The 13568-nt window shown below is 35.1% G+C and overlaps 1 protein-coding gene across 1 annotated transcript in view; it reads left to right on the forward strand.

The window, feature by feature from the left end:
* The first annotated feature begins 414 nt into the window (after nt 1–414).
* The window catches only part of LOC137071565 (Fc receptor-like protein 5), a 65538-nt gene continuing 52384 nt past the window's right edge, over nt 415–13568 (forward strand). The window contains exon 1 of the mRNA XM_067439717.1: nt 415–700. Within this exon, the coding sequence (XP_067295818.1) occupies nt 415–700 (286 nt within the window). The remainder of the gene's footprint in view (nt 701–13568) is intronic.

A 13568-nucleotide genomic window follows, 5' to 3' on the forward strand; every position in this document is an offset into this window, starting at 1 on the left:
TAAAATAAAGACAACTTTCTCCCACTGTTTAGATTTATTTTTTTGTTTCAAATCTTGTTAAATCGGAATCAGAATCTGCCTCTTGTTTCTCATGGACATGCAGATCGGGGCTTTAAGAAAATCCAGATCTTCACAATGGTATTTACAACTTATGGTGGGATTCATCGTAAATACAAACTTTAAGACATGACTTGAATGCAGAAGACGAAACTGAATGAATTAAATACAATCAAACATGTAGACTGGATAAAAACATTTGTGCTTTACTTTTTTACCATTAATTCAACTTCATGTATTTATTTATTAACTCAAACCACAGGCAAACTAGATCTTTACTGGTGTTTTTCTCATTTCTCATTATTGTGAGTTGATAACAGTGATCGTGAGACTGTGATGATGTCTTAATCTATATTTATGTGTATTAATACAGAGAGACCAAAACCTGTAGTGAAGGTGAAGCCGGATCAGCGAGTGTTCAGTGGAGAGACAGTCACTCTCACATGTGTCATACCGGGAGGAGGATACACTCAGTGGACATACAGATGGTTTAGAGATGGACGACCTGTCTATCCATCATCATCAACAGCAGAGATCAGTTTCACAGCTGGTGTGTCTCTCAGTGGTGAATACAGCTGTAGAGGAGAGAGATCAGACTCACAGAGATCAAACATCAGTGATGCTCTTACACTGACTGTATCAGGTGAGTCTTCATATTCACACCTGTTTAATTATCATTTAAGTTTAGTAATTGTAGCTCATGAATTTAACATGCACTGCAGTTTTGTCATCTGCCACTTTAATGATTTGAGCACTTTAAAGATGAATGGATTCTGATTGGCTGTCGATGTTTTATTGTTCATCAGCAAAAAAAAAAAAAAAAACACCCTGAAAATGAATCCAATGGAATCCATATAGGATGAATTCAATCCTATTATTTTTAAGAAACAATTATGAAAATTGTATAGTTAGTAGTGCTTGCGGTAGCAAGGGATTACTATTATTATTCTCCATACTTATTAAGTTGGCTTGGGAGAGCCAACTTACTGAAATCCTAATAAACTTATTAGTGGTGCTTGCTGAAAGCAAGGCATCACTATAGTTATTCTCCATACTTATTATTATTCTTCCCTCACACAATCCGCTACTCCTCCCGCATCTTTTTTCACAGACCCATGAATAAGACCTCAAATCGTGTGGATTGTGTGGAACTGTGGTGTGCTATATCTTTTCTAAGGAAGAAACGGTGAACTTTAACCACTCATAGCTCCGAGCAAGGATTTTTTAGACACTTGTGAGTTATCGCATTTGAAGAGCCTGACAGACTCTGTCAGGACATACATTGCAATGGGGGTATAAGTTGTACCCCTGGGGTGCAAGAGCTGAATTTAAGTAAATTAAAACTACCCAAACAAGTATCTGAAGCCCTGTGCAGCTATCATCCCTCCATTTAAATAATCAGTGTTAGTACAGTTCATACACGGTTATTACTATCTCGCTTCCTTTGAACACCCCAAACAAAATTGTCTCCAGTCTTTCCCACTCCAAAGTATCTGCCCACAGCCAATCTTAGGAATTGACACTGTTTTTAATCTGATTCTCCCTACTGTGCTTCTTCATACACTCCAAACTTTTTTGTAAAATTTTTATATGTTGGGATTTGAGTTGCTCTTTCTTTTGGGATCAAATGAAACACTATCCTCTCTCCTTCCTTGGTCACAGCACACTCTCCTACCCCATTTTGCTGTGCTCTTCTTTAGCCCATTTTTTTTCTCTAAATTGTAATTCAATTCCCGCCCGTACACAATACTCTGGCTTGCACAATGGGCTATGATTCATTTCGTGGACTGTTCAACAAATTCCCCTTTTTGTACTTGCGTGTCAGGGTCCCCTGGCACTCTGTCAGATTGTTCTCTGTGTCCACATGTTTCTGTACTAAGTGTCTCTGTATCCTGTATCCTATGAACCAGCCAAACATACTACTCTCTCAGTTTTATTTATTTTTGTTGACTTTCCTACTTAGTTACAACCTATTTCTATTTTCCTCACACTTTATTTACTATTTATTTATTTATTTATTTATTTATTTATTTATTTATTTATTTATTTATTTATTTATTTATTTATTTATTTATTTATTTATTTATTTATTTATTTATTTATTAAATACCTCCTAACTACCTCCTAACTTTATCTCTTTTTTTGTATGTACTACTGTACTTTTCTGAATGCAGTCTTTAGGGGTCGAACCATGTGGTAGATTTCTCACCCAACTCATCAGGGATCTTCCCCCAGGTTCCTTCATTCACTCATCATTGACACGGGTCCCCAGACCTCAGGTTCTCGTGTCCCAGACACTTAATTCCTATTCTTCTTCTGTGTCCCAGACACAGCGTCGCTGATGCCATTTTTTTATTATAATTTTTATTTATTTTTAATCTTAAAAATACTTTCTTCATGACCTATTCATACACAACAAAACATTTAATTCACTTCGCCACTCTTGACATCATAATTTGAAAAATTGCCAATCACAGAACTTTGATAAAACAGGAGTTTTATCAAAATGGCCTGTTTACCTTTCTTTCTGGTTCAGGCCGGCGTGAAGTCAAGAGAAGATCAGAGGTCGTCCACTCCTCCTCATCACTTAAGGCAGTCACCAAATTGTTGGACTCTCATCGATTTCCTCTAATCTGCATGTTCGTTGAATGAGAAGAGCAGAAACAAAATATAGTTTAACTGTTTAATGACTAATTAATTAAGATGAAGAAAGCATATAGTGCTCTGGGTCACTGCTGTCCCTAAAACTGGTTACACAATCCTATGCGAGGTTTGTGCGGGCAGTCCGCCTTTCCCTTTGACCCCAATATTCCCTAGTGAAAAAAAACATGCTAAGTATACTTGCAGCCAGACTAATGTTTTGTATACTTGAAGTGTGTTACTGACTAGTTAACTTGAAGTGTGCTATTTTGAAACAACTCATTTTGTACTAAGTATATTTTAGTTGTAATTAGGGCTGGGCGATATGGCCTAAAAAAAAAATCCCTGATTTTTTGCCAAAAAATTCGATTTACGATTTTAACCGATTTTTTTTTCTTTTCTTTTTTTTCTCCTACTTAAAATCAATCTGCATGACAAAGAAATTGTTCAAAACTAGTTTTAACTTTATTTTGTTTAGGTAAAATACTTGCGGCTTGGTAGAGTGCCTACCTGGGGTGCCAAACGTTCAGCATGTGAATAACCCAGACCATTCCACAGTATAAATGGGCACCATATTTTTTGCAATATACAGTATACATAAAGGTTTATTAATTGATATGCAGATCAAATTAACTTTTATTGACAACAGTAATGTGCAAAAAAGTATAGGGAAAATTTAAAATGTTATGCTATTTAATAATATGCTAATGATATTATTAAAAATAGATTACCATTGGTCTTCAATAGTCTCCCACTGACCTGACCGACAGCTTCAGTTATTATAAAATGAGCTCTTTGCTTGCTTTCTGTGTAATTTAGTTTTTCATGAGACTTGGTGACTTCATACTTTTCTCCATATATTATGGAGTGGAAATGGCAAATAAATCAATACGTGCTCTTCTATTAGGAAATACGCAATTAACACAAATATACTCTGCATCCTTTAACTCAAAGAAAAGAGGGGTAGCTATATTAATTAATAAAAACATAACTGTTATTAATCACTCAGCCATATGTGACCCAGACGGACGATATGTTATTATCAATATAATCTTTAACAATAAATCACTGACCATTGCTAATATCTACGGACCAAACACAGATGATCCCCAATTTTTCCATAATTTTTTCTCCTCAGTAGCTAGCCTTTCCCAATCAGCCATCATAATCGGAGGAGACTTTAATACAGTTATAGATCCAACTCAAGACAAATCGAATACACCACCACATTTTAAACCATGGCAATCTACAGAAACCATTAAACAGTACATGAATGACCTAGGTCTTGGTGATAGCTGGAGACTTAAAAACTCAAACTCAAGAGAATACAGTTATTTTTCAGCAGTTCATAAATCATATTCACGCATTGATTATTTTTTGACAAGCAATTCCCTCATCCCGGATATTTTAAATACAACAATAAACCCTATCATCATCTCTGATCATGCACCAATCTCTATAACTATGTCTCATAGAAACAATACTAAAAAATCATTCAGATGGAGGATGAATATATCATTACTTCAAGACAAAGAATTTAATGACTACTTTAAAAAGGAATGGGCATCCTTCATGGAAATAAACGACACACCAGACATCTCTGCGGTAACTCTATGGGAAACAGCTAAAGTTGTACTTAGAGGAAAAATAATTTCATACTCCACATACAAATACAAAAAGGAACAAAGGCGAGAAAAAGATTTAGAAAATAAAATGCATACATTACACAATGTTTATTCTCAAAATCCCAATGAACAGATTCTAAAGGAAATAAATACAACAAAAGGTGAATATGATGACATATTACATAAAAGGATAGAATTCCAAAAACAATGCCTCAGATATACACAATTTGAACATAATGATAAATCAGGTAAATACCTGGCTAATTTACTCAAACATAACAGAGAAAAGTCACTTATTCCGGTAATCAAGAATCCAGAAGGAAAGACACTCCACACCCTACAAGACATCAATGATACTTTTCGCACTTTTTATAAATGTTTATACAGTAATACTAAAGAACCGAAAATTATGGACACTAAATTGTTTCTTTCCAACTTATTTTTACCCACTCTGACCACAACACAAAGAGATTCATTAGAAGATTCTATTTCAGAAATTGAATATAAACAAGCTCTGGACTCTCTATCAAACAATAAAGCCCCAGGTTTAGATGGATACCCACCAGAATATTACAAACATTTTTGGACAACCATATCACCATTATTCATGCGAATGACGGCAGAAATTAAAAACACTTCTTCTATCCCACCTCATATGAATTCAGCACTAATATCAGTCCTGCTTAAACCAAATAAAGACCCAACATTATGCACTAGTTATCGCCCATTATCTCTTTTAAATACTGATTTAAAAATTATTAGTAAAACTCTGGCAACACGACTCGAATCAGTAATTTCATCTCTCATCCATCCAGACCAAACAGGTTTTATCAAAGGACGCCAGTCATCAAACAATACCAGAAGACTATTCAACATCATGGACCTATGCAATAAAAACAAAAAAAAGACCATAATCATATCTCTAGACGCAGAGAAGGCATTTGATAAAGTTAATTGGTACTTCCTTCATATGACACTTAAAAGATTTGGATTTGGAGACTGCTTCATTCATTGGATTAAAACACTCTATAATACTCCACTAGCATCTGTTTTAACTAATGGCATAATATCATCACCATTTCAACTCCAGCGAGGCACTCGCCAAGGATGCCCATTATCACCATTACTTTTCGCCTTATTTATAGAACCTCTTGCTGCTGCAATAAGACAAAATGAAAACATTTCTGGAGTTTTATCAGGTAAAACTAATCATAAAATTTCACTGTATGCAGACGACATCCTATTATTTGTACAAAATCCAGAAACATCACTTAAAGAAATAATTAAACTCATCGACGAATATTCTGCCATATCAGACTACTCCATAAACTGGACCAAATCAACAATTTTACCACTGAATATACAACCACAAGACAGAAGTATACAGAACACACCATTCAAAATTAATAATATTACATACTTAGGAATAAACATATCCCAGAACCTCTCTGACTTGTTCAATCTCAATTTTATCACACTACTGAAAACAATAGAAGATGATTTAACTCGATGGATGAACCTACCACTTTCCATCATTGGTCGTATTGCAACAGTTAAAATGTGTATTCTACCCAAACTCCTTTATTTATTCAATATGACTCCGGTACAACCAACTAAGAAATGGTTTACATCATTAAACCAAATAATTAACAAATTCTATTGGAAAAAAAGGAAACCTAAAATAAGCTTACAAACACTACAAAAAAATAAAGACCAAGGCGGTCTAGCTGCACCAAATTTTCAAAATTATTATTTAGCATCCAAACTTAAATACTTTTGCAAATGGATCACAGGTGACAGCTCCCAAAACCCATGGCTAGCGTTAGAACAAGCAGAATGCAAAGAAATAACAATATCTGATCTTCCATTTATCACAAAAAAAATCAAACAGAACAACCTTTTTAAAAACATAACGATTAAACCAACTCTCACTGCTTGGTGGCAAATTAATACACTGACACAACATGAGCTGACACCACACATCAACTCACCTATATGGCACAACCCGGATTTCACTATAAACAAAACTCCACTAAACAATATTAAATGGAAAGAGAAAGGTATCACACATCTACATCACCTGTTTACTGGGAACACATTCACTACATTTACAGAATTAAGTCAGAAATTTACCTTGGGAAAAGAACATTATTACTACTACCTTCAAATTAGGAATTCTATTAAAACCACAGTTGGAAACCAGTTTGCAGAAATACTTTTATATTAAGTACAAACACAAACATCCAGTTAATTCAGTATAAAATTATACACAGAACACACATAACACAGCATAACATGTTTAAAATGGGGCTGACAACTTCTGATAAATGTACTAACTGCAGTTTAAATACACCAGACACTTACCTTCATGCACTCTGGCTATGCCCACCGGTTAATCAGTTCTGGATAGATGTCACTAATAAACTATCAGATCTCTTTAAAAGTACTATCAACACACTTCCACTCTTATGTCTTCTAGGTGACACATCTGAAATTAACCTCCCTTTGGAACATAAAAAACCTCTACTCCTATCTCTAGCTATCGCCAAGAAAACAATACTTCTCAATTGGAAAAATAAATACCAAATATCAATTAAACAATGGCTTCATCTACTAAGAGACCATGTTATTAAAGAGAAACAAACATCAGCAACTAAAAATCAATTGCACAAATTTAATACAGCTTTCAATCCACTACTCTCATCGTTACATATTGATTAAAATTAGCTGATGAGTTGATGCCTCAATTAAGATTTATGGTATTTTAAATGGATTAATAATCACACGAAAATTAAATTATACTTGTTATATTACATTACAATGTATTATACTTCTGCAATGATTTATAAGCTAGTATACACTTAAAATTATTATATATGTAAAGCTGCATATTAACAATACTTTTTGTTGTTGGTGATGGTGGTAGTAGGAATTTGGATATTCATCTCTTCCGTCATGAATCACATTTCAGAAACATTATGTATACATTCTGGGTAGCCTACTTGAATTTATTAAATATAAATGGTCTGGGTCGGGGTGCTGCTCTGGTGCTGTTGGTGGGCACGGCTGACATGTCCTGCTGGCGGGTTCATCATCACAGACTCGGTGCTTGGGATCCTCTCCCTTTGCCACCTCAACCTCAAATCACTCCTCTCATGTAAATAAAAAACATCTACCAATATCTGGGCTGGATGTGGTGTCTCTGGCTGGGGAGCTAACCGGTGCACACCAGGGTCCATACTACAGATTAAAAAAAATAAAAAAAAAACTGGGCTGGGCAACAAAAATGTATTTTTTGTTTTATCAGGCCACATCCAGACTAGGGGAGCCTGGTTTGGAGGTGCCTGTTAGGGTGCCCCAGTGTATTTGATCAAGGACTCAACAGAGCATAGAGGATCATTTGAGGAGTGTGTCGCTGGCGGGAGGGAGGGTCCCAGGTGGATCAGATGAAGGTGACTGTGTCCGGGGGGGTCTGTGGGTGGTGGTCACTGACAGCGCTGGAGCGGCTCCCGGACATAGACCATAGTGTCCCTCCACAATAACTGGATTGCCTGGTTTATCGTTCCATCAATATCATGATTTATATTACTTTGAATGTCTAATCCTAACATTACATCTATTATTATTATTACTGTTATTATTATCATATATATTATAGCTAATGCTATCACTAATAGCTACTATCACTACTACTATTACTATTAGCTACTATTACTATCACTACTTTTATTACTATTACCTACAATCAATACTACTATTACGATAATTACAATTACTACTGTCACTACTACTGATACTTTTAACTATTACTACTACCACCATTACTGCCATTACTGCTACTATTACTGTTACTACTACTGTTATTATTTATTATTTTTTGTTATGATTACTACCTCAAGTATAAATGTGTTACTATTACTATAAGCATCTCAAATTACCCTTATCCCTTAATACTCCATTGCTTAAACTTACCAAATATACCTGCATACATCACTATATTTATATTCAGTTGTTGTTGTTTTTTTTTTTGTTTTTTTTTTGATGGTTTTCCTCTCTGTTTTTTTATTGTATTGTTTTTGTTTTTTTTGTTTTCTTTGTTGGTTCTCCTCTCTATTTGTTATGGTTTGGTTTTTCTACCCACTATACATGTATGTATGTCTATGATCACTTGCATTGTATAAGCTACTGTAATTTGTTAATTTGCTATAATTTTTTTTTCTCTAATAAAAAAATAAAAAAATAAATACGTGCTCTTCTCCTGCTGGTTATAGTGGTGGGCACTGCATATCTTTTTTAAATAAAAAATGCTTGTTTGCCACAAAATGGATTAAACATTTTAAAAAAATAAACTAAAAGACTATTTCTTTCACAAGACCCCTTTAAACTTTTAGTTTTACAAATCATCAAATTAAAAATAGCATATGTTGGATATTTAGAGCTTTGAAGTGGTGGAAATAAGTGCAGTAAGTGTACAAATAAGTGTACGAAACCATTGGGAAATGCTTGAATTTCAATCTCAAAAGGTTGTACGAATCCTGAGATAAATAATGACAACAACATTAAATCCATGTGGTTTTACTACAGTAAATCATGGTGAATGTTGGTGATTTGTGACTAGACATGTGCCGATTTTCGATAATGCGATTTATCACGATAATGAATATGCACAATATTGTTATCGTGGGCACTTTAAAATATCGAAAATAATAATTTATTAACAATTTATAATTTTTTTATAATGCACTCAAGAGTACTTTGCCCATCAACCGTATAAATGCTCAACACCGCTGTAATTCTGCGTCAAAGGGATGCGCTCAGATATAAACAAGCCCAACATGCGTTTGCACCATAGACAGTAAAAGAAATGGACAGAGCGACCCCATTGACGTCAACGGCTAAATAATGAAGTCAACCTAGGGGCACTCACTTCCTGATGGCTGAGCGAACTGCGCAGGCTCAGACTGAGCTTGACGACGTAGATGTGACGTGAGCCTCCTGTGTGACAGCTGTAGGTCTTCTAGTAGTTGTGGAAAGTGAAATCTGAATCACGTTGTCTAAATATTTTCTCCCGTTGCTTTTGGCTCACTATGGGCTTCTCCCCATTCTTCCCCCTTGACTTTATCAGACTTTATGTCTCCACGTCCCCGCGACTGTCTCATAGACAGTAAAAGATTGCCTGCGAGCGTCTCCTCAGGTCTATACGGTAATTTTTCAACTGTGCGACAGGGTCGCGTTGGTTATGACGCAATCGTTAGCCTATTTTTACAAAAACAGCTTCTGCGGGGCGATAGTGTAAGATACAAGGTAACGGAGCCTTTTATACATTGTTGTGTTTCTTTAGAAATAAACAATGGACAAATGGAGTCTTTAAACGTCTCAGATGTAAAGTTATTCACTGTCAAAGTGACTCAAAAATGAATGGGAGTCAATGGGATGCTAACAGCAGGTGATGGCTTGGTTAGCAATGGCAGCCCCTAGGGGTGGAACGCTTTCCGAGCGCTAGATTACCCCCTTGGTTTGCACATGACTGAACTGGTGAAGGAGACGCGCTGCTGAAGTGCCGCTCAGTGACAGCAGAGGGCGCTGATGAACTGCAGAATGCGGCTGTTACCCCGGAAACCAGCAAACAAACAAAAAACGCGTGTAGTTTTTAAAACAGCCATTCGTTTTTGTAATCTCAATGTTGTTCATCACAGCACCAAATACTTAATACTTAAAGACTTAATAGACTATTTATTTTCAAACTAAAACATTTTTATGCTTTAATCTGGACTACAAAATGCCCTAATGATTAGAACTGTTCTAATTATTTGTTATTGTTCAGTAAAACTTTGAGACATACGACTTCATTGGTTAACGTGTTAATTCATTATTACCAAACTGACAATGAAAAATACTTATAACATTATAATCAAAATCAAAATAACTTTTTAATGGACCTAAGATAAAAACTAACATTGATCAGTATTTCTTAACTAACATTACCAAAAACATTATACTTTCTGTACCAAATGTAGCTATTGCTCAATCTTAGTTAATGCATTAAATAATGAGACCTTATATTTGTTAGCCTACCTGTTGTTCTTTATAGCCTAACTTTTTTGCACTTTAATCTGTTTGAAAATTGTACTTTTACAGCTCTGAAAAAAAAATATCAAGAGACCACTTAACATTAATTTCTCATTGTTTCTCAATGTTAAGTGGTAATTTTTAATAAAAAATTTTTCCAGAGCTGTATATATTTTTGGTGCACTATTGTATTAAACATTCAGTTATTTTTGAAAAATAGTTCTTAAAGCTGTTATGCTATGGCAACCCTTTTTTTTTTGCAACTTATTTCAATATCGTGATAATATCGTATATCGTGATAAAACTTCAGCAATTAATCACAACATGAAAAATTGATATCGGCACATGCCTATTTGTGACTGAAACCCCTGACCTTCGCTCACGTTGTCTCCACGTCAGCTCTGTTTGATCTGATATCTGTGGTTCATAACAGAATTCTGTGCCGAACGCTTCAACTAACTTAGATCACAGTAGCGATGTTATTAATTCTGTGGTGATTTTAAACGCTCTCTCACTGGATCTCCAGCCCTGTGTATCGTGTCTGTCACGAGAACGGCCCGTGTATGAGCTTGCGCAGCATTCGTTGTCCGCGCAGCTCAAATAAGCGCAGCTCCCTTCATAATTCAAACGCTTTGCAGCGGGGTATTGCAAATTGTTCTGTGAAAAACTGCTATCCTTGTTGTTTGTGTATCTCTGTGGCACTGGCAAACGCGCAGGGGAGGGCTGAGCCATTACGGGAGCCCAGAAGGAGCGTCGGCGGATTTTTAAAGAGAAAACCGATTTTCATTCACAAAAATCGACATGAAACTACAAACTCGAATTAATCAATAAAATCGATTTATCGCCCAGCCCTAGTTGTAATTAAGTTGTGTTAAAGCTTTAAGTGTATTCAGTGTACATTTGTGCAAAATTGGACAGGGACTAATTACATGCTTAATTAGTGATATTGAATGTTTTTTTTATTTGTATTATAAGTATACTTTATTCGTGTTATAGTACACTTTATTTGTGTTATAAGTAAATTGTAACACAAATAAAGGTCAGGTGCCTGTTCATACAACTTTGTATTCACGTTTAGTTACATTAGTCTCACTTATTACTTACCTCCAAACAGCAGGACTTTTTCTCCGGCTCTTTTCGGGATCGCGTAACGTTAGGCAATTTTATTCCAAAACAGTTTATCGTCACCATCAAGGTCAGGCAGCGATTTGACATAATTGAACTGGTCTGAAGAATGAGCCATGTACTTTCTGCTTTCAGTGTTTTATTAAATAAATAATGTAACGCAACATTGTACTTCACCTGCAAGGCTGCAAACCTCCCGCGAGTGAGCTAGCATCAGCCAGATGAATATCTTCAGCAGCTCTTCCTCGAATAAGACTACTGAAAAAACTGATAAAACCCATATTTTCATGCATTGTATTTTAAGTGTGCTGTCGGTTTAATATAGATGTGTGTGTACGAATCTAACATGGTTCTTCTCTGTCAGTGTAAACGTATTAAACATATTTACACTTAAATCACAACTAAAGTAGGGCTACAGTGCGAATAACAATGGGCTTTTAGTGCATTAGTCATAATTTAACACTTATTTATTCATGCTTAATTTGAACAGTTAAGCATGAATAAATAACCTTAAACATTATTTAACTTTTAAAATACTACAACTTAATGATATTAATTATGTATTTTAAAAATATGCTTTTAGTGCATTGTTAAATTGTTACAATGACAATTTTGAGCATAAAGTTTAAAATGTACAACACTATATTTTAAAGTCATTTTCAAATAAGTACATTTTACAAAATCACAAATAACTTTTACTTAAAGTATATTTTTCCAAAATATATTTTTAGAAAATATACTAAAATACAATTATTTTAAAGTGTGTTAAAAGTTGTATTGTGAAAATATGATGCTAAAATACTTTGTATATATTTACAAATTTACAATATATTTACAAGATTGTAAATTGCATTTTTTTTTTTGTTTGACACTTGGTCATCAGATGACAACTGCTTTGTTTGCTCTTTTCAGTTCCTGTTTTTCACCCTGCACACAAAACTCCACACACCCAATTGCTTCATGTTTAAGAAACACAGAGGCCATAAGTTACAAAGCAACTCCTTATATGGACCTGTCACACATACCAACACCCTTTGACTAATTGCTCTGGTCACTCCAATTCCTCACAGAAAGTATCATTTTTTTTACCCATTATAGTCTTAATGCATGAATCATCTCATACGGTAACCTTATCTTCAATGTACTATGATTAATCTCTAAAATCATGCTAGCAACAGCAATAATGCAAAACAAAATATGTTGTTCCCTTCAGAGATCAAAGAGATATCTTTGGATAGAAGTGTCATAGAAACATGAGGATAGGTTTGTTTGACTCAAGACATCAACAGCCAATCACAAATTACATTCAGCACTTCCTAGCCACGTCCTAGTAACCATTATTAAGCAGCCTAGCAACCCAAATCCATGGTGGATTGGTGGGTTGGTTTAATTCATACTGACAAGGAGCTTTTGGAGAATAATCATTGGATGCTGACAAGCCACTCCATTGCAACCAAATAGTGTACCCTAGCAACCGTTTAGCAAAGACCTACAGTGAGGAAAATAAGTATTTGAACACCCTGCTATTTTGCAAGTTCTCCCACTTGGAAATCATGGAGGGGTCTGAAATTGTCATTGTAGGTGCATGTCCCCTGTGATAGACATAATCTAAAAAAAGAATATATAAACAATATGATTTTTTAACTATTTATTTGTATGATACAGCTGTAAATAACTATTTGAACACCTGTCTACCAGCTAGAATTCTGACCCTCAAAGACCTGTTAGTCTGCCTTTAAAATGTCCACCTCCACTCCGTTTATTATCCTAAATTAGATGGACATTTTTGATGTCGTTAGCTGCATAAAGACACCTGTCCACCCCATACAATCAGTAAGAATCCAACTACTACTACTAACATGTCCAAGACTAAAGAGCTGTCCAAAGACACTAGAGACAAAATTGTACAACTCCACAAGGCTGGAAAGGTCTACGGGGAAATTACCAAGCAGCTTGGTGAAAAAAGGTTCACTGTTGGAGCAATCATTTGAAAATGGAAGAAGCTAAACATGACTGTCAATCTCCCTCGGACAGGGGCTCCATGCAAGATCT

Source organism: Pseudorasbora parva, chromosome 1 (genome assembly GCF_024679245.1).
Source record: "Pseudorasbora parva isolate DD20220531a chromosome 1, ASM2467924v1, whole genome shotgun sequence".
Lineage (NCBI taxonomy): Eukaryota > Metazoa > Chordata > Actinopteri > Cypriniformes > Gobionidae > Pseudorasbora > Pseudorasbora parva.